The sequence below is a fragment of the Passer montanus genome, unplaced genomic scaffold (genome assembly GCF_014805655.1).
Source record: "Passer montanus isolate IOZ18808 unplaced genomic scaffold, ASM1480565v1 scaffold100, whole genome shotgun sequence".
Lineage (NCBI taxonomy): Eukaryota > Metazoa > Chordata > Aves > Passeriformes > Passeridae > Passer > Passer montanus.
Genome location: NW_024356506.1, coordinates 438,428 through 462,518, shown reverse-complemented (window position 1 = coordinate 462,518; position 24,091 = coordinate 438,428). Strand labels below are relative to the sequence as shown.

Sequence of the window (24,091 nt, the reverse complement as noted above, 5' to 3'; positions counted from 1 at the left end):
CCCAGAGAATCTGTGGCTGCCCCTGGATCCCTGGAAATGTCCAAGGCCAGGTTGGACAGGGCTTGGAGCAACCTGGGATAGTGGAAGGTGTTCCTGCCCATGGTATGGAGTTGAATTCCATGATCTTTAAGGTCTCTTCCAACCCAAACCCTTCCATGATTCTTTAAGTTCCAAGACCCAGAATTTGGGGCTAAGTGATCCCATGGAACAGGACAGCCTGAGGGACATTAATTTGCTGCCTTTAACAGGGACAATTATGGAGCTGATGTCCAAGGATAATCTGGCTCTGGCTCTGCACAAAGGACAAGCAGCTGCTTCCAGGATGCATCAAGGGAAACTCCAACCAGACCCAGGGAAGGAAAAGCTTTGCCAGGGCAGTGATTCATTTCCAAAACAGTGACCCTGAGAGATGGTGGAGGAATCTCCCTGCACAGAAATACTGAAATTAAGTTTGAGAAAACACAGAACAACTCAGCCAGAGTCGACTCTCCTTTGAGGAGAAGGATGAACTCAAGCCCTCCAGAGATCCTCCCAACCCTGGATTTCTGGGAAGAGTCTGAGCAGGGGCAGAAGACACCAAAGCAAAACAAGAGGAACTTCTCACCACCTCTTCCCACTCCTAAATTTAGCTTCTCCAACAGCTCCTCTATCAACACTGCCCAGAGCCATCAGCATAGGACATCCCCAGGCTACTGAAAGGGTACAAACTTCCCAACCCTCACATGTTTTTTGGGGATTTTTTCATTTGTTTGGGGTTTTTTGTTGGGGTTTTTTTGTGTGTTTGTGGGGTTTTGTTGTTTATTAAAGCTGCATTATGTACCTATAACAGCCCTAAGCTCCAGTACCAGCCTGAGCAGTCAGCTTCATCCCTGATAGATTTTGGGCAAGGCCTCCTCCCACCCACACTGAAAAAGAAGGCTTTTATGAAAAGAAAATTAAGCAACCAGAAATCACACAGGAGGGTGTCATTTCTGGTTTTGTCACAAACCACAACTTCCCTTGTTAAATAAAAAGAGGAAGTCATCACAACAGAAAAATGCTAAACTTTTGACTTTGAATTTCAGCAAATGCTGTCACAACCTCAGTTCACCAAACAAACGCAGGTTTTCCTCTGCCTACAACATCATAGAAAGTTGGAAAATACTTTTAGGATTATCAAGTCCAACCACCATGTTCACCACTAAACCATATCCTCAAGTGCCATTTCCAGAGGGTTTTTTGAGCACTTCAAGGGATGGAGACTTCAGAAAAACATTGGAAAAAGAGAGCTGAAACCATGCCTGGAAGGGCCAAAGTGAGGAGGGGTCATCTGAGAACATCAGCATTGCTTGGAGCCACCAAATAACCACAAATTATTGGGGTGGGAGAGGGAATCCTCCTCTCTGGGATAGGAGCACAATCCTTCTCCACAGGGTTCTGAGCAGTAGGAAAAGCTCCTGGGCATTAGGCCATGGGAAAGGTCTATGGAATACTGCCAGAAACACTTGGAGGACTCCAGGAAAAACAGGGTGAGGAGGGACAGGACCATTTGGGACTGCAATAGCTCAGCCTTTCTGGAATTACTCCTTTATTTTATAGACTTCCAGAATGGTTTGGATTGAAAGGAACCTTAAAGCTCATGCCATGGGCAGGGACACCTATCCAAGGTTGCTCCAAGCCTCATCCAACCTGGCTTTGGACACTTCCAGGGATGGAACACCCAGAACCACACAAGGAATGAGTTGGAAAAAGCCTCCAGTCACAGATACTTGAAAAAAAAAAATCACTCTTGGTTTTAATGAAATGCATCATGGAACACCCAGAACCACACATGGAATGAGTTGCAAAAAGCCTCCAGTCACAGATACTTGAAAAAAAAAATCACTCTTGGTTTTAATGAAATGCACTCCAAGACCTCAATTTCCAACCAAAACAGCAACAATTTCAACATGAGAATGAGTGGAAATAAACACATGGGAAGCACCAGGAGCTTTGGAATACAGAGCCCTGGACACCAGCCCTGAGGTGCAAGAAGGTTTTGCTGCCAGTGTAACAGTTTGTTCACACCTGGGATTTGCTGGGATGTGGGAATTCTGCCAGGAATGTGCTGATACTGCCTTTTTTGGGGATGTGGAAAGCAGCCCATTAAGCAGCAAACACAACCAGTTTATGCTGTTGATCCCTGCCTGCTCCATTCCCAGCTGGAGTGGGAAGGATGATGCCAAAGGAGTCATCCCAACACAAGAACAACTCCAGGAATATTGGTCCCACTCCCCACCACTCATCCCCCAGAGCCTGGCCCAGCATTACCCTATTTCCTAGGAAATTTCCCATTTCCTAAACCTCTGTTTGGACAGAGCAATCCTGCTCTGGATACAGGAGCTGAACCAGAGCCAAGTGAAGAAAATAAAGAAATAAACACAGCCTCAAGTGAGATGTGTTCTCCCAGACAAAACTTTAACCACATGGGGGTGCTTAAAATGCACTTTGTCAATGGCCAAGGTGAATTTTAACCCCCTGCAATGTGAAACTGCTTTTAAATCCAACGTCTTCCCTTCTACCTTCTCCTGACATGACATAAATTGCCTCCCATGGTTTTTCCATTTAATATCCCTGCAATTGCACAACTTTCTCCCCTCCTGGAGGTGGAAGAGCACAAAGAGAAATTCTGTGAATTCTGTGAAATGTAAAACCTTGAGATTTTTTGCTTTGCCCCCAGTGCATCCCTAACCCAAATCTGGGTTAAATATTGCAGTTCCTGTTTCCCTGCTGTCATCACCCCATGTTTCCCCATCCATCCCACTCAGTCTGGAAAGGGCAGCACAGCTCCACTACACCAAGGAGACAGCATGAGACCTGATTTTGTTGATCAGCACAATTAAGGCTCTTTTTTAATCTCCTTCCAGGACTCCAGAGGAAGAAAAGATCCCAAGTACTTGGCAACTCTGAAGAGGAATTAAGAGTTCCCGAAGTCGGAAATCCCAATCAGCAACACCTGCTTCAACTGGAAATCCAGGTGCTTGCTTTTCCATACAAAAAAAAAAGGCACCAAACTCAGACAACCCTCAACCGCCAGCAGCAGCGAATTAAAAAAAAAATGCTTCCCAACAGCACCAAATGAGCAGGATTTGGGATTTCACATGGAGGGCACCGGCTCAGAATTCGAAGTCCTCTCCAGTCATGTCGATGGCCCAGGCAAACTTCTCCCTCTGGGTCTTGTTGTAGATCCTCTCGATGGGAATCCCGAATTTCTTGCACCTGTGCAGACCACAAGATCACAATTACCCAGCAGTTTTCCTCTCCACTGGATCCCTGGAAGTCTCCAAGGCCAGGCTGAATGGGGCTTGGAGCAACCTAGAACAGTGGAGGTGTCTGCCCATTGAACATCACAAATGTTAAGGTCCTTTCCAACCCAAAACATTCCATGATTTCACACCCAAGACATACCAAGCCACAGTAATCCTGGGATCCAGGTAATTCAGCTTGGATGTGCCCAGGGCTATTTGCTTGTTCTCCTCCTTGTCCATGGCCTGGATGTTCATCCTGGCCAACTGCTCCTCCAACCTCTTCAACAGCTTCTTCTTCTTCTCCATGTTGCTGAGGGCAGAGAGGGAACAACACAGAATGTCCCAAAGCCCAGAAATTCTCTGGAATGGCAGAGCCAAAGGCGCCATTCAGCACTAACCTACTTCTCAAGAGTTTGGATCTGGTGAGATGCTTTTTTAGTATTAAAAATTAACAATAAAAAAAAGAATTTCACCACCAAAGGTGGGCAAACAAAATCCAGCATCCTGGAATGGGAGGTTTAAATGGGATATTGGAAAAAAAAAAAATTATTGGGCAGGGAGTGAGACCCTGGAATGGATTTCCCAGAGAAGCTGCAGCTGCTCCATCCTTGGAAGTGTCCAAACCAGGTTGGACACAGAGCTTGGAACAACCTGGGAGAGTGGGAGGTGTCCCTGAAGGGAACCATCCACAAGATCTTAACCATCTTCCAAACTTCCATGGGACAAGAAGGACCCAATCCCAAACATGGGCATTTCTGTTCTGATGGGATGTTGGGAGACATCAGCCCCATCCATGGGCCCTCTGGATGCCTCTGCAAGAGAGGATTCCAAGGAAAAGCCACTCACCCTTCTGCTTTGGCATCTTTTGTGTCCTTAAACTCATCTTCAGCTTTTTTCACTTCTTCCTGGGCTTCCTCCACTTGTTTCTTCTTGGCGTCAATCTGTGAAGGTGAAAAAATCAGACAACAATTTCTACCTCCCTGAAGGTTTCAGCTTCCTCCCTCTTTTCCTTCACACACCATTCCTCAATTCCTTACCAACCCTACTTCCCAATTTGTCCCTGCAGCATTTTCTGGGCTCAAGCATCTTCTAAAATATTATCCCAGCCCAGATGTCACAAACACCTGGAGCTCCTAAATCTGTCCATCTTCTGCACCTGCCTTGTGTAGAGGGACTTGTGACAGCACCAGAAGTGCTCAGAGAAGTCCCAGCCTTCAGGGGGTGTGAGCAAAAACTGACGACAATTAGAAGTGGTAACTTAAAGTATTTTCAAGCTGCTCCTCCTGCAAAAAGACAGGAAAAACACTTTTCCTGATCTCAATCCTACTGGGCCAGAGCTACCATCACAAAAGGCCTCCAGCTTCGTTTGAAGAGAGAGTGATGAAAAATGCCCCAAACCCATAAAAACTCACCCAAATTCTGTGCCAAGTTGCTTTCCCCAGCATCTGAGGTCACCACATCCCTCTCCACCCCTGGGTTGCAATCCACTACTCCCAGGACATTCCCTGATGTTCTTGACCAAGCGGATTCCTTCAGGCATCACCCCCGCCCAAAAATAAAATTCAGAGGCCGAATTAGGTCTGGGATCTCTCAGCTGGTCTGTCTCACCTTTTCCTGGAGGACTTGCATGGACCTGGCAAAGGTTTTTGGAATAGACCTCTGATGGTTGCAGAGGATGGCCACGGCCCTGTTGGCTCGGTTGTAGGACAGGAGCTTTCCTGCAACGTTGTCTTCAGCTGGAAAGAAATTAAAAGATCGCTCTGACTCCATTCCAGGAGTTGGGAAAAGCAGGGAATACAGCAGAAGCAAAGGCATACAGGTTGTTGTTGCATTCTCTCTCCAGGGAGAGCAATAATGGTTGTGGGAATTGGGGAAGGACAATTGAGCATCACAAATTGGTGCTGTGACTCATCCCTCACGTATCCAAGGAGGCAGAAATAGTGCAGCCAACCAGCAACACAAGGAAAAGAGGGAAAAACATTCCCATCCTGGCCATCAGTTAGTCAGAGTACCCCTGAGTTCACCACTTTCCACTCATCAACATCCCCGACTTGCTGCTCACCCTCATATGTCTCTCCCACCCCTCTGTGGAGCATCGCCTACCCAGGTGGGACATGGGCATTTTTTTAGGGATCCCAAGGCAATGGATGGACATTCCTGAGCCTTTTGGTCCCACCATAAGCCCTGGCACTCACGGTTGGTGAGGGCCTTGAGCTGCTCTTGCAGGGTGATGGAAGCATTGTAGGTCCTGAAGACTTTGGCTGTCAAACCATCCATGAGGTCCTGGAGGTGTTTGTTCAGGAAGGTCGTCTGGAGGAGGGAAAAACAGGGGAAAATGTAGGGAAATTCACATTAGGAATTCTACTGGTAGGACAAGGAGGAACGGCTTCAAACTGACAAAGGGTTTGATGGGATATTGGGAAGGAATTCTTCCCTGTGAGGCTGGTGAGCTCTGGAATGGAATTCCCACAGAAGCTGTGGCTGCTCCATCCTTGCAATTGTTCAAGGCCAGGTTGGATGGAGCTTGGAGCAACCTGGGATAGTGGAAGGTGTCCCTGCCCATGGCAGGGATTTGGAACTTGACAGTCTTTAGGGTCCCTTCCTACCCAAACCATTCCATGATTCCACAAAGTAATAGGACAAGCAGAAGCTGGGACATATCTCTTTTTCGACCATCTTCTGCTTAAGCAACCAAAATTAGGCATTAACAAAAAGTTAAGTACTGCAGTTTGTAGAGCTACTTGTGGGGCCAGGTCATCAGCAACCCAAAACTGGCCTAAAATTCCACCTAAATCCACAAAAAAAATCTCTATAAGGCAATAATTTCTTCCCACCTATGTCCAAGAGGACACACTGGGGATGTGGTTTAGTGGTGGACCTGGCAGTGCTGGGTTAATGTTTGGATTTGATGATCTCAGAGATCTTTAACAAACAATCATTCCTGACCTCACATCCAATATCATGTCCCTGTTCTACAGAGAACATGGAGCTGCTCATCCATCCCATATCCCATCCCAAGGAAGATGAGGGAGGAAGTATTTCCAGGAGGGAAGGCAGCACATCCCTCCAGCAACCTCTCCCACTTGTGTAGAGCCCTAATGAGGTGCAAAAGCATGAAAAAGCTGAGGTCTGGTACCTCCAGTAATTCCCCAGAATGTGGGCAGACATTCCCAGCCTAAAAAAAGCCCAAATGGGGAGCTGGAGGAGGGAAGGAGCAGGAATTCAGCTCCTCAGCAGGGATACATGGAAGTGGAGATACTCCAGTGCAAAAAGAGGCTGGAAAACCTCACGGGGTGTTCAAACAGTGACACTGGTGTCCCCAGAGAGCAGAGAGGTAAAAAAAGTTGAAGGGATGCCCAGCAAAGGTGGCCAAGGGTGTCACGGTTTGGCTTCTCCTCCTTCAGGGCCACCAGTACTGTTTGAAAAGCTTCCAGGTGACAACTCACATTGAGGTGGTCAAAGAGGTCATCGCTGGGGTCCTTGTTCTTCATGAACAGCTGCAGGTTCTTGAACACCTGAAGAGGGGGAAAGGACAACCCTGGTCAGGGCCAAGGAATGAACTGCTCCCAGACATCTCCCTCATCTCTCCTCCTCCAGAAGGACTCTGATTCACCCTCGTGTTAGCTCATCCCACCAACCTTCTCAACTTCAAGATGCCACTGGGTGTTCCCCCCCATCTTTCCCATCTCCGACATTCCAGTTTCTCCACAAACACCATTAAATTATTTTTCCCATGGACAAAGGAAAATTATTTAATATAAATGGAGACATTCCAAGTCCTGATGCGCATCAGCCAACTGAGGATGCTCCAGCAAGAGGTGGAACTTCTCCCTCATGAAGCAGAACAACCTTGGAAGCCCTACCCCAAAATTTTTCCCGTTCTCCTGGGTTAAAGCACATCTTGGTAACAGGTTTTGGATGGAAATTTGGGACTGATAAACACTGAGGGAACAGACAACCAAGCACTTCCTCTACTCCTGCCCCACTCACTGGCTTCTCCACGGACACTTTGTTGTAGTAACGGATGGAGTCTTTCCCGAGGAAGTCGAATTCCACCACGTGCTCCTGCCCATCCAGCTGGGGGTGCAGCTGGATGTGCTCCACGCGCAGGGAGCAGCAGCCGACCGTGTCCGCAGTCTCCCCTTCCTCCTTCTCATTCCCAGCTCGCAGGGCCAGCTGGAAAGAAAATAAGGAGTCATCCATCCCGTGCCATTCCACCTCAATTCCCCTTTGCCAGGTTGTTAAAGTGGATCGGGACTAGAGGAGATGGATCCTCTCCATCTATAGATTCATAGAATGATTTGGAAGGGATCTTCAGGATCATCAAATTCCAACCCCCTGCTATGGGCGGGGACACCTTCCACTAGGGAAAATTTTCATTTTCCACACCTCTGGAAATATTTAAATCCAGGCTGGATGGGGCTTGGAGCCACCTGGCCAAGTGGAAGGTGTCCCTTTCCAAGGCAGGGTGTTCAAATGAGATGATCTTGAAGGTCCCAGCACACCAAACCATTCCAGGATTCATAATAATCATCCCCAGATTCCTCATGCGGAGCCACCCTGGATGGCAGACCCAGCAAACACCAAAAACTACACGGTGGGGTGGATCAGGGAAGTGAATTCCCAACTTCCACGTGGATGGAGGACCTGGGGTGAGGCTGTGGATACCTTATCAATGAAGTAGAGGGCCACTGCTCTTTGCCGCTTCTTTATCTCCTTGGATTTCCAGTCCTTCCTGTACTGAGCCCGGATTGTGTGGACAACATCCTTTAGGCGCCGAGCTACCTCATATTTCTGCCAATCCTTCTCCCCCTGGAATGGGAAACAAGGATATTTTCCATTCCGTGCCCCATCTTTATACCACCCATACCAGTCAAGTCCTGCTGTAGAAACACCTCCAGCATCTAAATCCTGCTCAAACCCCACTGTTTTCTTGGGAAAAACTCATGAAGGGAATAAACTGGAAAAGAAACAGCTCATCCAAGGTTTCTGTGCCCTCTGCTGGCCGTGCTGGATCTGGATCCTGGCCAAATCAGAGTGTTCTTCACCAGTCAGAGCACGGCAAGGACCAAGTGGTCAAACCACGGCCAAAGGTGGCTCCTTGGGCACCAAAGTCCACCAAAATGTGGACTGACACAGCATTTGCTCAGTTGTGTCCACCTGGGCAGCATTCCCACTTTCCCTGAGCCCTCGGAAACAGCCTTAAATCCCCTTTCTCTTCCCACAGAGTTCAATCCCATCTCTTCCTACCCTCCACTTCCTGGTATAAATTAACCCAACTCTGGTCCCTGTGGATCTTCTTAGCCCCTGTGGATCCTTTCAGCCCCCATGTGGCTCCCAACAGCCTTCCCTGGACACACATGAGCAACGTGGCACCAGGATCACTCTGCCAGGAGCAACCCATTCCTTGGAATAAGTTTGATGCTTCACAATCATCTGCCCCTTCCCTCATTTTATTTATCCACTTTTAAGAGAAGGGCAAGAAAGAAACAAAAATAATTTTTTTGATACTCCACATCCTGGCTTTCCCAGATTTTTTTTTCACCTGACCAACGGCATTATTCCCACCTTCAGCTTGGAGCTGGGATTCAGCATGATGTACTTCAAGGTGTTCTGGATGTTCTCTGTCCACGAGGCCAGCCAGGTGACCGTGTTGTCAAAGCGCACCTCCTTCCACTTGTGACCTTCTGGGGGCTCGGGAATCTTGGAATCCCTGTGGGAAGAGCGGGATTAGAGCCCTCAGACCATGAAGAATGAAGTTTCCAGTGAGCCAAAGATTGAGAAAACACGGAATCCACCTAGAATTACTCCACAACATGGAATCACTGAAGTTGGAAAACTCCTCCAAGACCGAGTCCAATCATGAACCGGTGCTGCCAGGAGTGCCAAACCATGTCCCCAAGTGCCATATCTACACAGTTTTCACACCCCTGCAAGGCTGGTGACTCCACCACTGCCCTCGACAGCCCCTTCCAGTCCTTGACAATCCTTTATGTGGAGAAGTTTTCCCTAATATCCAACCTAAACCTCCTCTCCCACAACTTGAGGACATTTCCTCTTCTTCTATCTTTTTCTCTTTTTTTTTTTTTTTCCTGGAAGAAGAAACCAAGCCCTATGTGGCTCCACCCTCCTGTCAGGGAGTTTTAAAAGGTCCCCCCCAGCCTCCTTTTCTCCAGGCTGAGCCCCTCCAGCTCTCTCAGCTGCTCCTGGTGCTCCAGACCCTTCCAAAAATCAGGTATTTATAACTTGGATGCTGGGAACAACAGGAAAACTTGCTAGACTGGTAGGGAATTACATGAATCAAGGTCTTCAAATGGGGGGCGAAGACCACTCCAGCTCACTTAACTCAGATGGAAAAACACTCTCAGGATGTGGAAAACAGGGATTTTAGAAGATGGAAAGATCCCAGCTCTGGGCAGAGGAAGCACCCAGTTCCCCCCAGTCCCAAGGGAAGCCCCAGGAGCTCAGCACTTCCAAGGACAACCCACTTGCTGCAGTTGATGATGACATCTTCTGGCATGATCCTCTTCTTCAGCATCCCCATTTTGGGGTGCTCCCCACGGCCACGGAAGAGCCCTGGAGGTTCAGTTTTGAAGTTGCCAATCTTCTCCCGGTGCCCATCCAGGATGCAGTATCCATATTCCTCCTGGATCTTATCCGCCTCCTCCTTCAGCTTCTGAAACCAGGATACCACCAAAAAAAAAAAAAAAAAATCAGAATGGTTTGGATTGGAAAGGATCTTTAACATTCCAACCAAGAATTCAAAGTGCCATCATTCCCTTGGCAAAGTCTACAATCCTCTGGACAGGGAAGGACTCCAAAACATGATCCAAGGATGACTGGCACCCTGCAAAGCCATGGAATGTGCAGATCTGCTGATAAAATTCACGAAGAGGGGGGCGATGGCCATGGAGAGAGAGCTGGATTAAAGAAGTCCAAGCTCAGGGCACAACACCAGGAAGACAACAACAAAGAGACAAAATTCCCAAAACCTGTCATAGGAACCAGTCCTCACCTGCTTCTCCTCCTTGGGAAGCGCTTTCCGGGCCTCATTTTTGTCCACAAAATATTTGTGGATCTCCCCGAAGTCACATTTGTCCAGGTCCTTGATTATCTCTTGCTCCTCTGAGGTCATTTCCTGGGAAAGAGATGAGAGGGGCTGGGAAAAGCCAGGAGGCAAAACTAATTCCACATGGAGCTGCTGATTGTACCTGTCCTTAGAAAAGGGAATAGAGACCCATTCTTTGAAAAAACAACAGTTTTGGGATGGAAGAACCTAGTATGGAAAAAAAGTCTCCAAACACAACCGCAGGGACAGCACCAAATCAATCTGGGAGGTGTAAACATTACTGAGAAAGAGTTTGGGGTTGTTTTGGGATCAGAGGTCATTCCTTTATTCCTTTGGTGTCCCAAAATGGGTTTGGAGCCGTTTGCAAGATTGTTTGCAAGATCCCATCACTAAAATTCAGAGGGAGCACAGAAAGCAAATCCCAGCCTAAACCCACAAAAAAACCCACGGAAATAAATCAGGATTTAGACCTGATAATTATAAATAAGGAACAAATTCCCCCATTCCCTCCATCCCACACCAAAGCCTGGGGCTGATGGGTTTGATGGATATTAAGGAGCCCTCCCAGGGAAGGTACCTTCCTCCAGTCATGGAAGAAGTTGTTCTGGAAGGTTTCCTTGGTGGTATACTCATGATCCAACATTTTGGCATAAAATGTGGCAATTTCCTCCGTGGCCAGGCTCAGCTTCAATGGTTTTCCTGGGAAAAAAGAGGCAGGAACACCTTCCTCTAGACCAGGCTGCTCCAAGCCCTGTCCAACCTGGAAGACTTCCAGGGATGGGGCAGCCATGGCTTTTCTGGGCAGAATCTTGGATTATTTCTTAGATTTTCTAAGGATCTTGAATAATTTCTTGGAGGCAAAGCCACCATCGCCTCCCGAGCTCTTTGGCTGGAGAAATAAAACAAAACCAAGGAATATCTTGGTTCATCCTAGGAATTACTTGGAAATTATTTTTTTTTTAAGGAAAAAGTCCTCTGGAGATGTCCAAAGAATGGTTGAATCCTACTTGAACCACTGGTTTTTGGGATTTTTTGACTGAAGGAAATGGAGCCCTGGAGCAGCCCCTTGACAACCCCCAAATCAGCTCATCCATGGGCCCTTCCTACTTGGGGTTGTTGCCTGTCCACACTTTTCCATCCAGGAATGGTGACATTTTTTAGGAAAAAAAGTCAACATCAAAGATCCCAAATTCCAAAGCCGCCAGCCCAGATCCACAACACCTCAAAGATCACAGAGAAGCTCCAAACCCTGTTCAAGGCTCCTCCTCATGGAGCCAAAATCCCTGGCAGCCCCATGGATGTCCCACTGGTGCTGACAGGCACTTCCTTTTCCCAAAGTGGCATTTTTCCTACTGCAAAAAAAAGTATGGGAAGGCCCGGGGAATTGAGGAACACCAAGGGAATGTGATCCCTTTCCATCTCCAGCATCCCTTGGCTGACCCCCAATGTCCTTATTTCCCCCTCCCTTTGGTCCATCAGAAATGAGTTCAGGGATGAACTGAGAGCAGGGAATGGCAGGAAACCCAGTGGGAATGTCAGGAAAACACGGAGGCAGCAAAGGCCTGGATCTGTCCTGCCAGTGGCACCCTGAGTTGCTCTAAGGTGATGTGAGGTGGCCCTTGGGACATCAGAAACTTGGAGAAGCCCAGCCAAACCCTTGGATGTGTCAGTCCCTGAGGCCATGGATCAGTAAAATCCCATTTTTCCAGCTCGTGGGAAAACATGGATGAGCTGACAAAGCCCAAACCCAACATGCAGCTTAATGATTAAAAACAGCAATTAGTTTTAGCTCCCCAAAAACCCCCGTAACTCCAACCATGTGCAAGATCCTCCAGCTTGAACCCATGGCTTTTCCAATGGGATATTCATCTTCCCTAAGGAGAGGACACCACCCCAAGCCCCAGGTCCCATCACAGCTGTACCGTCGTAATAAAACTGCACATCCTTGGGCAGGGGCTCGTAGGGGGGCACAAAGTAGGGCCCTCGGTGCTCCAGCTGCATCCACTTGACTCCATCTTCCTTCTTCTCCTCTTCCCACCTGGAACAGACACACAGGAGTCCATGAGAATATCCCAAATCTGGCATCTGGCACCTTCTTCCAAGGTCAAACTGGGAGAATGCTTGGAGCAGTGACAGCTGGTGCAAACTCCAGGTGAAATCCCATCTTCTCTGCTGCTGCCTCAGTTTCCCTGCTCTTTAAAACAAGGAAAACTGGAATGGAATCCATGAAATTGAGGTGTGGTGACATGGAGGAACTCAGTGGGAGGGTAAAGTGATCTTAAAAGCCACCTCATTCCAACCCCTTTCCATGTGCAGGCACACCTTCCACTAATCCAGTTTGCTCCAAACCCCACCCAATCCAAGGAATGCTTCCAGGGATGGGGCAGCCAGGGCTTCCCTGTGGAACCTATGCCTCATAAATATTTATAACTTTGATTTTAACGTGAATAAGATCTTAAGGAACCTTTCCCCCTGCCAAAGTAAATGGGATTTTAAAGCCACTACAAGTTTTGACTGTGAGGATTTAAAAAACAGCAACAAAAATTACGGTAAAATTAAATTTAAAAAAAAAAAGTCAAAAAATCCAACCGGAAAAGCAGGAGCAGGACTCTAAATAGAGGGGTAAAACCAGGGGTTAGGGTCAGAGGAAAAGCACTGGTGCCAGCAGGGAACAGACAGGGATCTGTGTCCCACAGCCAGGCTGGCACTGGCCCCTTAATCCCAGCATCTCCAGGAAAAGAAAAACCAAGGATTTCTGGAAAAACAGCAAGGTTCTACACAGAGAAAGAAAAATTCCTGTTTCTCACTCAGCAGTGCCCCAGAAGTTATTTGTGATTTTTTTTTTCCTCCCCATGGGAAGCAGAGTGGAATAAATCCATGGTATTCAAAGGTGCATTTTGCCATAAAAACAGAGGAAACCAAACAGTCGAGGAAAATCAACAAACTCCAGGAATTTGGGCTGAAAGCATCGGAGAAAGGCAGCATCAGGATCATTTTGTGATAATCTCTCTTCCCAAAATTCTGAGATCCCAAATCCCTGCAGAGCATCCCCAACACTCACCTTGCACGGCCCCCACAAGCCCATGGAGGGTGACACTTGGACACTTGGGAATGTCCTCATGGGAAATGTAGTTGTGGATAATTTTCTGGGATTGAATTCCCAGATACCGGCTGGGATCCAGTCATTTCAAACAAGGCATAAATTAGGAAAAAAAAAATTATAAAATCCCACTTTTCACATCACCCTGGATCCTTCAAGAGCCACCTCAAAGCTCCAGGTATCCAGGGATATCCCTGTCTGGGATAACAGCTCCTCCCAGATCAGGGTTTGCACAGGCTCCGAAAAAGCATCCCAAAAATTCTCCCGCTGTCCCAGATCTTGGCGAGATCTGGGAGAGAGTGACACCAAGTGGCTGAAGTCACACTTCCAAAAAATAATCCAGCATCCAGCAGCCACATTCCACATCCTTTCCTATAAAATACCTGCCTGGATCATCCCAAATCTGCTGGAGAAGGAAGTGGGGAAGAAATTCAGACCCGCTACACCTCCCTGATAGAGGTGCTGCTGTCTTGGACTTTTATTATTATTATTATTGTTGTTATTATTATTGTTATTATTATTGTTATTTCCTTCCAGTAATTATGAGCTTCTCCCTTCCCAGTATGGGCACCAGGAAAATCATTGGAGGAGAAATAAATATTACAAATAAATTTTGAAGTAAAAATAATTATGATACAAATCCTGCTGTGCATTCAGGACCTTCTCTGATCTCTCACCCATTTCCAAGAGTGGCGAGTTCAAGGCTCAAGGGAATACAGGAAAATAGCCAAAACATAAGAATTTTCACTGTTTTGCCCCACAAAATAAAATTAAAATCCCAGACCCAGGGTTAAACCTGCCAAAGGCATGCTGGAATTTACCATTTCCATTTGTTTTCTGCCTCTTTTTCTTCCTTCTGTTTCTTAGTCTTTCTTTTGTTCTTTTCTTCCTCTTTCTTTTCTTCTCCTTCCTTAGATTTCCTTTTCCCAGTCTTCCCTGGGGTTTCTTCCTCTTCAATCTTTTTCTCCATCTCTTTTGTTTCCCCCTCAGGCTTTTTCTTCTTTTTCCTCTTTTTCTCTTTCCCTAGAATATCTCCCTTTCCTTCATCCTTGTCCTCCTTCACCTGCTGCCCCATCCCTGCACTCCTAGTCTCTCCCAATCCTTCCTCCCCTTTCTTATCCACCTCTTCCTCCTCCTTTACTCCTTTTCCATCTCCACTTCCCTTTCCCTCCTTTTCCTCCTCCTCCTCACCTCCCACTCCTTTCTCTCTCTCCTCATCTTTCTCCATCTCCTGCTCCTTTTCCAGCAATTTTTCCTTCTTCATTTTCCTCTTCCCCACCTTTTCCACCCCCTTCACTTTCCCCCTGCTGTGCTTCTTTGCTTTCCCCTTCTCCCGCTTTTTTTTCCCATCATCCCATCCCTGGCTGCTGTTGCTTCTCTGTCTTTTGGCTCTTCCCTGTCCCCCTTCCCAATTCCTGCCTTCATCTCCCTCTTCTTCCTCAATTCCATTCATCAAATCCTCAAATTTATCCTTCCTCCCTCTCTTTCTCTTCAGTCTCATTTCTTGCTTATTTTCCTCCTGTTTCTTCCCTCCTTTTCTCTTTTTTTCCTGCTTGTTTTCCTCATGTTTTTTCCCTCTTTTTCTCTCCAATCCCTTTTCCTGCTTATTTTCCTCCTGTTTCTTCCCCCTTTTTCTTTCTGGGGCTTGGGAATCCTCTTCCTGCTGTGGGAGAGGGGGATCCAGCTCCTTCTCCTCACTCTCCCTGACAGCTGTGAGCTCCACATCCCACTCCAAAGGATCTCCAGAGGGGGATGCAATCCCACCAGCAATACTTTCACTTGGGACCTGTGGGAAGCAGGAATAAAGGGAAGAGATGTTGGGAAAGGAGAGAGTTTATCCCAAATCCCAAGTGAATGGTGGAGGACGCAGGATCAGGTCCAGGGGGTGATGTTCCCCCCCAGTTTTCCTACCCCAATTCCACTCTGGGTGTCCAAGAGTTCCTCTCCCACTGCAGCAGAGAAGTTATCCCTAATCCCAAGTGAATGGTGGAGGACACAGGATCAGGTCCAGGGGGTGACGTTCCCCCCAGTTTTCCTACCCCAATTCCACTCTGGGTGTCCAAGAGTTCCTCTCCCACTGCAGGTCCTGTTCTCTGGGATTTGTCCTGGGACCTACAACGACATCACAGCCAATCCTCACCACCAGCATTCCCCTATTCCATCCCAAATTAGGGAATTGCTCCCTCATTTCCCTCCAACCACGACAGCACCATGGATGGAGATATCCCAAGGCAGCAGGGAATGACCCCAAGCTGGATTTTATGGGATGAGGAAGCTCAAAGGAGCAGAACCACAAGGTCTCCAGACAAAATAGGGGAGATCCTAAGGAAATATTCCCAGAGAAACCTCAGGCGGAAAGGTTTGGCAGTACCAATAGCACAAAGAAAGGGATCAGGCCAATCATGGGCACACTGGAAAAGGAGACAGATGGGACACAATTCCTGGGACAGTGGAGATGATTCCAGTGGGGAATGGGCAGGGACGGAGCCTCATCAATACAACAGGACAAGGAGTGTCCAGATCCATGATCTCCACCATCCATATGGGTGAGGAATCCAGGAGTCCTTCCCTGCTCAGCAGAAGAGCTCAGGTGAATTTTTGGGGATTCTGTGGGATTTGCAACCCTCATAAAGCACCAACCTGCCCCTATAATTTCTCCCAAGGCTTCTTAGAGCTAGGCAGGGAGTTGCGAGTCTTCAAGGCGTTCATATTCCAAAAAAATCAAATAAAATAAGAATGAGCAAACAGCAGCAGAGCCTAAACCAAGCTTTTGGCTCCTAGGCTGAGCCTAAAGCTCCAAAGAGTGGATTTAGGTGAGGTATTAGGAAAAAATTCCTCACTGAAAGAGTGGTCAAGCACCAGAAGAAGCTGTCCAGGTGGGATCACCATCCATTGAAGTATTCCAAAACCCTGTGGATGTGGTGCTTTGGGACATAGTTTAATAGTGATCTTGGATATTTTTCCCAACCCTCAGAATTCCATGAGTTTAATGTTGAGGTAATGGTGTCCCTTTCCCACAGGGAAACCTGGGGCCTTCCCTTATGGGTCATTGCCACCTCCCAGACAAATCCTCTGGTCCATCCTAGCTAAGCCTGCAGCTAAGCTCAAGCCACAGATTTTTCCCTGCTTCAGATCCATTCCCTGCTTTTTTCAGCTCCTGGATCCTGCAGCAGGATCCCTTAGGAAGTACAGCCAGTGGCTCTGATCCTTCCCAAAAAAAGAGTTGGAAATCCAGTTTTCTCCTCCCAAGCAGGACAATGATCACTCTTCCTGGACTTCCAAATAGAGAAAAGTCACAATTCCTGTTTTTAGCCAAAATACGCCAAAATTTATGCAACAGAAAGCGTGAATTTTGGCCCCTTTCCATAAATTAATCTAGGCAGATAATTACCAGGCTGTGGGGCATCAAAGCAAGGAAAACCTTCGAGCTGGCTTGGGATGGAAACAAGTTCAGAAAAAAAAAAAAAAAAAAAAAAAAAAAAAAAAAAAAAAAAACCAACCAAAAACCAGAAGCCAGATTCTTTTTCCTCACTGTTACACAATCCCACTAAACTCGTTAGGGAAAATCATCCTGCAAAACATGCTCAGCACCTCCAATCCCATTGGCAGGGAGCAGATCCATGAGTCAGAAGGCAAAATTCCAGCACCTTTCGGGATCAGCTCCTTCCTCCAAAGGTTTTATTAGAGGCCTCTCACTGGGAATTTTTAAGAGGCAGAGAGGATTAACCAGCTTTAGGAACTCTGCTTCCTATCTCTGCCAAGATCTAGAGGGAAAGAACAGCCAGGATTTGGGAGGGTGGTTGTTCCTACCAGGACTTTCCCCAAATTTATGTAGGAATGTGCACCTGAGCAATCACACCCTGCTGACCGGGGAGGGTGGATGGGGCTGGAACTTCCCTCTCTACCCTCAGATCCCAGGACTGAGCCTCAAATTCCACTTGGGATTGGTTTTGGAAAGCTTTGAAGTCATTGAAAACACCGGGATGTGGAGAAGCTGCTCTGGGAAGGCACCAGCAATCCAGGAGGGAAAACCAGGATTGCACAGCTCCACAGAGAAGAGAAGAAAAAGGACAAAATTCCAGTTTTGCCTGGAAGAAAATCCAAAGAAAATCCAAAAAATGACCCAACTCACCTGGAAGAGCCTTCCAGCCCCACTGCTGGCCCTTCAGAGGAGGTTGCTTTGGTTTCCTCCTAGAAAATATCAGGGATTTGGGAAAGGTTCCTTGGCACAGGTACCCCAAAGCAGCATCACCCCCAAACCAGCACTTTTCCCTCCCTCAGTCCCCTTGGCTAGAATCCAGGAACCCAAAATACCAGGTTTTCCCAAGTTTTGAGGTTTTATGGCATTAGGAAATCCCTGGTTTCCTTCCAACAGCACAATAAAGGAATTTTACAGATAAAGACAGGAAAACTCCCAGCCCTCCTCAACCACCTGCTCATTGGAAGCACTGCTGGGAGAGCAGTGCAGGGAACAGAAGGGATGGGAGGGCTCCAAAATAAAGATGGATCAAATTCCAGGTGCCTGGAAGATGAAGTCACCCTTGCAGCAGATGGCAAGAGGGAAAGAGAGGTGGGGAGCAAAGCCACAGGGTGGGAAATACAATAAGGATGAGCAGAAAGCAAGGAAAAAGAAAAAAAAAAATACAAAAAATGGGGATAGGAGCTAAAAGGAAATGAGCTCAGAGGGGACACAAATAGATCCTTAAAACCTGACTCCTGGAGGCCACTAAAAGTCCTAAAGAAAGGAAAAAAAATATAAAATATATAGAAAATAGGGATAGCAGCTTAAAGAAAATGAGCTCAGAGGAGACACAAAGGGATCCCTAAAATCTGACCCATGGAGGCCACCAGAAATCCTGAAGAAAAAAGAACACAAAAAAACCAAACTTCAAAATATAGGGAAAATGGGGACCTATAAGAAAATTTTCAAAAGCTAAAACAGCTCAGAGGGGACACAGAGCCCTAAAACGTGACCCATGAAGGCCACTAGAAATCTTGGAGAACAGAAAAAAACCCATCAAAATATAGGGAGAGTGGGGACCTAAAAGAAAATGAGCTCAGAGGGGATACAGAGCCCTAAAATGTGACCCATGGAGGCCACCAAATCCTGGAGAATGGAAAAAAAAAGTCAAAATATAAATGGGGACCTAAAAGAAACCGAGCTTGTAGAGGACACAGAACCCTAAATTCTGTCCCTTGGAGGCCACCAGAAGTTCCATCCTGCTGTTTTTACACTTGTTTTCCAAGCTGGAACCATCTTTTCCTGCTCCTGACAACACAAGGCATCCCAAAACTCATCCCAACCTCATCCAGGGCTTGCCAAGCACTGAGATTCTCACTCTAAATCCCGACTTCCCCAAGTTTCTCTTCCCAAGGCTTTCAAGGGAAGCCAAAACCACACAGGGATTTCTCCTGAAAGCTGCTGGGTGAACTCATTAAGGGGAAAATAAAACCCTGAGTTAATTACAGGTTGGTTAGGTCCACATAAACTTTCATTCCCTGGGAACACGCCTGCTCTTGGATTCACAATCCTTCAGAAAGCCTGCTGGGAAATTCAGGAAGAGCCATGACCTTCCACAGTCATTCCTGCCTGCAAATGCCTGGTGGTTGTATTGGGAATGCCAGGAAGACCCAGGACTACAGGCACCCTTGGGAGGTTTCAAGGCTGCTCCTTGAATTTGATCCATCCAGGAGAGTTTGGGGACATTTGGGATCCTGTTTCTGAGAGGGATGGAAAGAAGGAAAAAGGAAAAGCATCTCCGCTGGGTTTACACACCAAGAAGACAAATTAACACAAGAAAAGCAAAATATAGAGGGGATTTGCTGGGATTTGTGCTCCCCAGCACCAGGAAAGGATCATGGAATGGTTTGGGATGGAAAGAATCTTAAGGATCATCTAATTTCACCACCGCCTTCCACAATCCCAGGTTGCTCTGAGCCACATCCAACCTGGCCTTGGACACTTCCAGGGGGGCACGATCAAGGAAAGCACTGAAAACCAAATTCCTGAGGAAGAGATTCCCAATCCCAACCTCCTGCTTAGGAAGTGAGTCACCCACATCCTGGTGCTCCCCACTGGTGCCACCAAAATGTCATGTATTCAACCCCAAAAGCTGGAGATTTACTCCTTAATTTAATTCCAGATGCTCAAAAGCTCCTTCCAGGGGCTTGCACCAAACTACAAGACAGAACCCTCCCAATTCCCTTGGGAACAAACCACAGGAATGCTCCCCAATCCTCCAGCACAGCGACCACCACGTACCGACCCCGGTGCAGCTCCCTCCTCGGCTTGGATCCCATTCCAGAGGCTCGAGCCAAGGCCTTTCCCATCTGCAGCCTCCTGCTTCAGGGAGCTTCTTGGCCAGAAATGGGAGAGAAGGGACACACACATATTTTAGGATCATGGAATGGTTTGGGTTGGAAGGAATCATGTTGTTCCAAGCTGCTTCCATGGGCAGGGACACCTTCCGCTATTCCAGGCTTTTCCACGCTCCACCCAACTGGGCCTTGGACATTCTAGGGATGGGTCAGACACAGCTGCTTTGGGAAACACCTTCCAGGGGCTCACCACCCTCCCAGGGAAGAATTCCTTCCTAATATCCAGTCTAAACCTTCCATCCTTCAGCTTAAGGTGATTCCCCTTTTCCCGTCACTTCATTCCCTTTATTTTTCCCTACTAAAAATTCCTTTGGATAATCAAAGCAATGCAAGGAAAGGAGAGCTGGACGTGGCATTCCCATGCACAACTCTGGGATAACCCAGATGGAAAAGCCCAGCCCTGCAGATCCCATCTCCATCCCAATCCCACCGACCTGGTGATGATGTTCTCCTGCAGCGGCTTTTCCTTGGCTTTTGATGGTTTCTTCTTCTTCTTCCCTTTTACCACGGAAGGCTTCACACCAGGACAGAGCAGGATCAGGGAAAAGGAAGTTTGTGCCACGGGTTTGATTCCCACTGAATTTCTGGGATAATTACAAGGGCCACCCCAAAGCACAGAGGGGGGTGTGGTACCTTCACTGTGCATTCCAGCTCCTTCTGCACCGGGAACACCTTTGGCTTGTCCTGCTCCCTTTCCAACTCATTCTTTCGCTTCCTGGGATAAGGAAGAATTGATCCCAATGAAACCATCCCCTTGGTGGTAACCACAAACCATGGCATGATGCCATACTTCCTAATCCTTATGCCCAGCAACACCAAATATTGCTTCCCAAAAGGAATTCTGGAGGAATTTCTCTTCTTGAGTGTGAAATTCCCAGGAAAACCAGTGGGGTAACAAAGCTGGAGCCCCACAAAATTACCATGCCGTGCTCCACGGTACCTACCTGCTGCTGCTCTTCACCTCACTGGCCTCTGACACCCCCATGGCTCCGTCATCCACAATTTCCTGGGAGTGCTAAGGCAGAGAATCCAAGGATGGTCACTGGAATGAGATGGAAACAGCACACGGTTGGTGCCACCCCAGTTCTGCTCTCCAAGGAAACCCCAACAGCTCAGTCCCAAAGTTTGGAGCCCACAGGGTCAAGCTCAGCTTTAGACCCATGTTGAAAAAACTTAAGCTCAGCCCCTGAACTTCTGTTGGAGGTGGCAAAATAAATGGCAATAAAAGGAAAAAAAGGAAATTCCCTAAATTAGTTTAGGAATTCACAGTTTCCACCACCACAATTAATAATAATTAAGCACAGCAGAGAAATGGGGTAAATTCAGATAATGAGTCCCCACCACCACCTCTCCCCTCTCCTCTTCTCATGGAGCAGCCAGACTCTCCCAAATCCCTGTTTTCCCTAGAAACTCAAGAGGATGCAAGGAATACAGGTCATATTCCTGGTCCCCACCCATGAAAAACGTCCATGTTGAGGGAAAAAAAACCCCTAGAATTTCTCAAGGAGGTAAGTGAAAACCAGTCTGAAACATCCTGAAAATTTTTCTGAGAGTAGAAAACACTTGGAAAAACTCCATATTTTACCAGGCTTTGCTGTGCCAGGAGCACTTGGAGCTGCAGTTGGGATGAAGGTCAGTTGGTACAGGAGAACATTCCCAATCCCAGCCAGCCTAGAGAACACTCACTCCTCACCCACCTGCTTCCCTAAGGGAAGTCCCCCCCTCTCCCAGGAAACTCCTTTAATGTCTCCCTCAGCCTGATTGGAGGCTCCCAGCCCAAGATGCACCCTGGGAAATGAAGTTTTAGCCCAAAAAACTGAATTTTGATGTCCCTCAACCAGCAGCTCCTCAGCAAGGAGACTTGGGAAGCAGGGAAATACTTTGGACCACTCAGGTGGGAAATGGGGGTAAAAAATATGGATTTAAAAATAATCAGGAGAAACCTACTTGGCAGAAGACACTTCCTCTTCAATTACATAATTAAATTACTCCCCAAATCCATCTTTTCTCAGCTGATTCTCATTCACCAGAGCTCCATGGTTAGATGTAAAAGGGTCTGGGCACAAAGCCCAGATCCCACTGGATCCTACAGCCCATAACCCTCATCCTGAAGCCCATCCCACTCCTCTCCAGCTCTTTTCACAGGATGAGCCCATTGCTTCCAATCTGCCCTTGAGGTCATCAAGAACCTCATCCCAGCTGAGCTTCCCAATGTCCTCATCCATCCCAAACCAGGTGTGAGCAGCACACCTGGGAGTTAGATGGGGAATAGGGATAATGGGAAAAAGCTTTCCCCAAATTAGGGGAGAAAAGAAGGATCCAGGGAGAGCTCAGAGCCCCTTTCCAGAGCCTAAAGGGGCTCCAGGAGAGCTGGAGAGGGACTTGGGACAAGGGATGGAGGGAAACAGGACACAGGGAATGGCTTTAAACAGGAAGAGGGTCAAATTAGATGGGATATTGGGAAGGAAATCTTGGCTGTGAGGGTGGTGAGGCCGTGGAATGGAATTTCCAGAGAAGTTGTGGCTGCCCCATCCCTGGAAGTGTCCAAGGCCTTGGATCAACCTGTTCTAGCGCAAGGTCTCCCTGCCCTCTTTACTGGATGACCTTTTGAGCCCATTCCAACCCAAACCATCCCCACAATTCCAGGAAAACTCAGGGATTTGGGTCAATAAAGGGCACTGCTCCATGTGGAATCCCCAGCCAGGACGGGGGACCCCAAATTCCCTTGGGAAGGCCCCGCCCAGTTCGCCGCCGGGAGTGGAAACCCCCGGAGGAAGGGCTGGAATGTGGGAAAGCCTCTTTGATCCCTGTTGCGCCATCCCGGGGAAAAAAACACATCCAAGCCACCTTTCTGGCTGGATGAGTGGAGGTTGTCCAGGGATGGGAGCCAGCCCCAGGGAAGGGAGCAGGGAAGGACAACTGCAGGCCGGGGCTTGTTCACCCTTGTCCGCCTCCTTCCAAGGACTTGGAGCTTGGGTTTGAATTTCTCCCATTTTTCCCTGGATTCCGTAAGATTTTCTCATCTTTCTCCATGTCCACCATGGGAAAAGATGGGTTTTGCAGGGATTTGAGCTGGGAAAAACTTGTCTTAGCCTGGAGCAGCTCCAGTTTGCTCCTCAATCCCACCTAAGAACAAGGTGGATAAATCCATTTAAAATTAAGCTGAGCTTTTTGTGTATTTTTATGGATTTTCCCCTTCGTGGATGCTCTTTGCAATGGAAAATTGAACTGGAATTGGAATGGGAGCTCCACCCGGAGCTGTGCTCGGGAAAATTGGAGCACAAAGCGGGTTTGGCTCATCCTTGGGGAACACCAGAGTGGAATGGGATTTGGTGACACCACAGCAGCTCTTGAGGGATGTATCCATGAAATATTCCAGATTAATCATTAATTCCACTTTTCTACTACAGCTGTTCCTTTTGGATTGGAAAATCCTGGAGGGAGAGAAGCCCTTCACTGGAATCACACAGCCCTTGAAGCCCTGATGAGAAAAAATAACTGGGAAAGGTGGAACTGGCTTAATAAATGCAATTATAAAACAAATTCACACCCTGTAAAATATTTTGTGTATCCTGGGCTAACATTTTCCACCCAATAAGCAGCCGGATCCTCACAGAATTCCCTGTGTCCCATGGATATGAATGGGGTTTATCACTCACTAATTTCATTGCGGCTTACGTAAAGACTCTTGTGGTCGGTGACAAAGGCTCAGAGCAGGAATACGGGGCAGGATTTGCCTGCAAAAAGGAATAAAGCGGATTTTATTTTATTTCTTCATTAATTTTTCGTTACATTTCATATTAAAGTATGGTTTATACAGGCAACAGGGCAAGGGCACAGCAGCCCAGATGTTGAGGAGAGGAGGGGGGGAGCCGGGGGGTGGAGGGGCAGAATGAGGGGGGGACCGCCCAGATGTGGCCAGGGGCGAGAGGGAGGGCAGGAGTTGCCCAGATGTGGCTGGGATGGGGGCGGGGTCTCCTGGTGGTAGGTGGGGTCACCCAGATGTGGCCGGGGCAGGAACATACAAGCACCCAGATGTGAGGCAGGGAGCGGGGACGGGCCCAGACGGGGCTGGAATGGGGGCACGTGGCCTGGCTGGAGTCGGGGGCCGTCCAGATGTGCCCGGGCCGGGGTCGGAGCCCCCCAGATGTGCAGCGGGAGGGGCGGCCCGAGTCCCGCCGCGCCTGTGGGCGGAGCCTGGAGCCCCGCCTTCCGTGACGTCACCCGCGTTCTAATTCCCACCGTTGCCACGGGCAACGGCCCCTCCGCTCCTCCCCC

The 24,091-nt window shown here is 47.9% G+C and overlaps 1 protein-coding gene across 1 annotated transcript; it reads right to left on the bottom strand.

Moving 5' to 3' along the window:
• Positions 1–2,063: 2,063 nt before the first annotated feature.
• Positions 2,064–21,535, bottom strand: TOP1MT (DNA topoisomerase I mitochondrial). The gene is made up of 22 exons (XM_039714417.1): positions 21,399–21,535; positions 20,758–20,855; positions 20,447–20,528; positions 20,248–20,327; positions 19,698–19,791; positions 17,568–17,626; positions 15,475–15,547; positions 14,715–15,221; positions 14,257–14,618; positions 12,258–12,373; positions 10,913–11,034; positions 10,282–10,404; positions 9,755–9,942; positions 8,835–8,979; positions 7,935–8,078; positions 7,257–7,442; positions 6,713–6,781; positions 5,462–5,576; positions 4,875–5,002; positions 4,113–4,207; positions 3,427–3,576; positions 2,064–3,237 (listed from the first exon to the last, which is right to left on the bottom strand). The coding sequence occupies exons 2-22, from the start codon at positions 20,796–20,798 to the stop codon at positions 3,135–3,137; spliced, it is 2,982 nt and encodes a 993-aa protein (XP_039570351.1). The 5' UTR covers positions 20,799–20,855; positions 21,399–21,535; the 3' UTR covers positions 2,064–3,134.
• Positions 21,536–24,091: the final 2,556 nt, after the last annotated feature.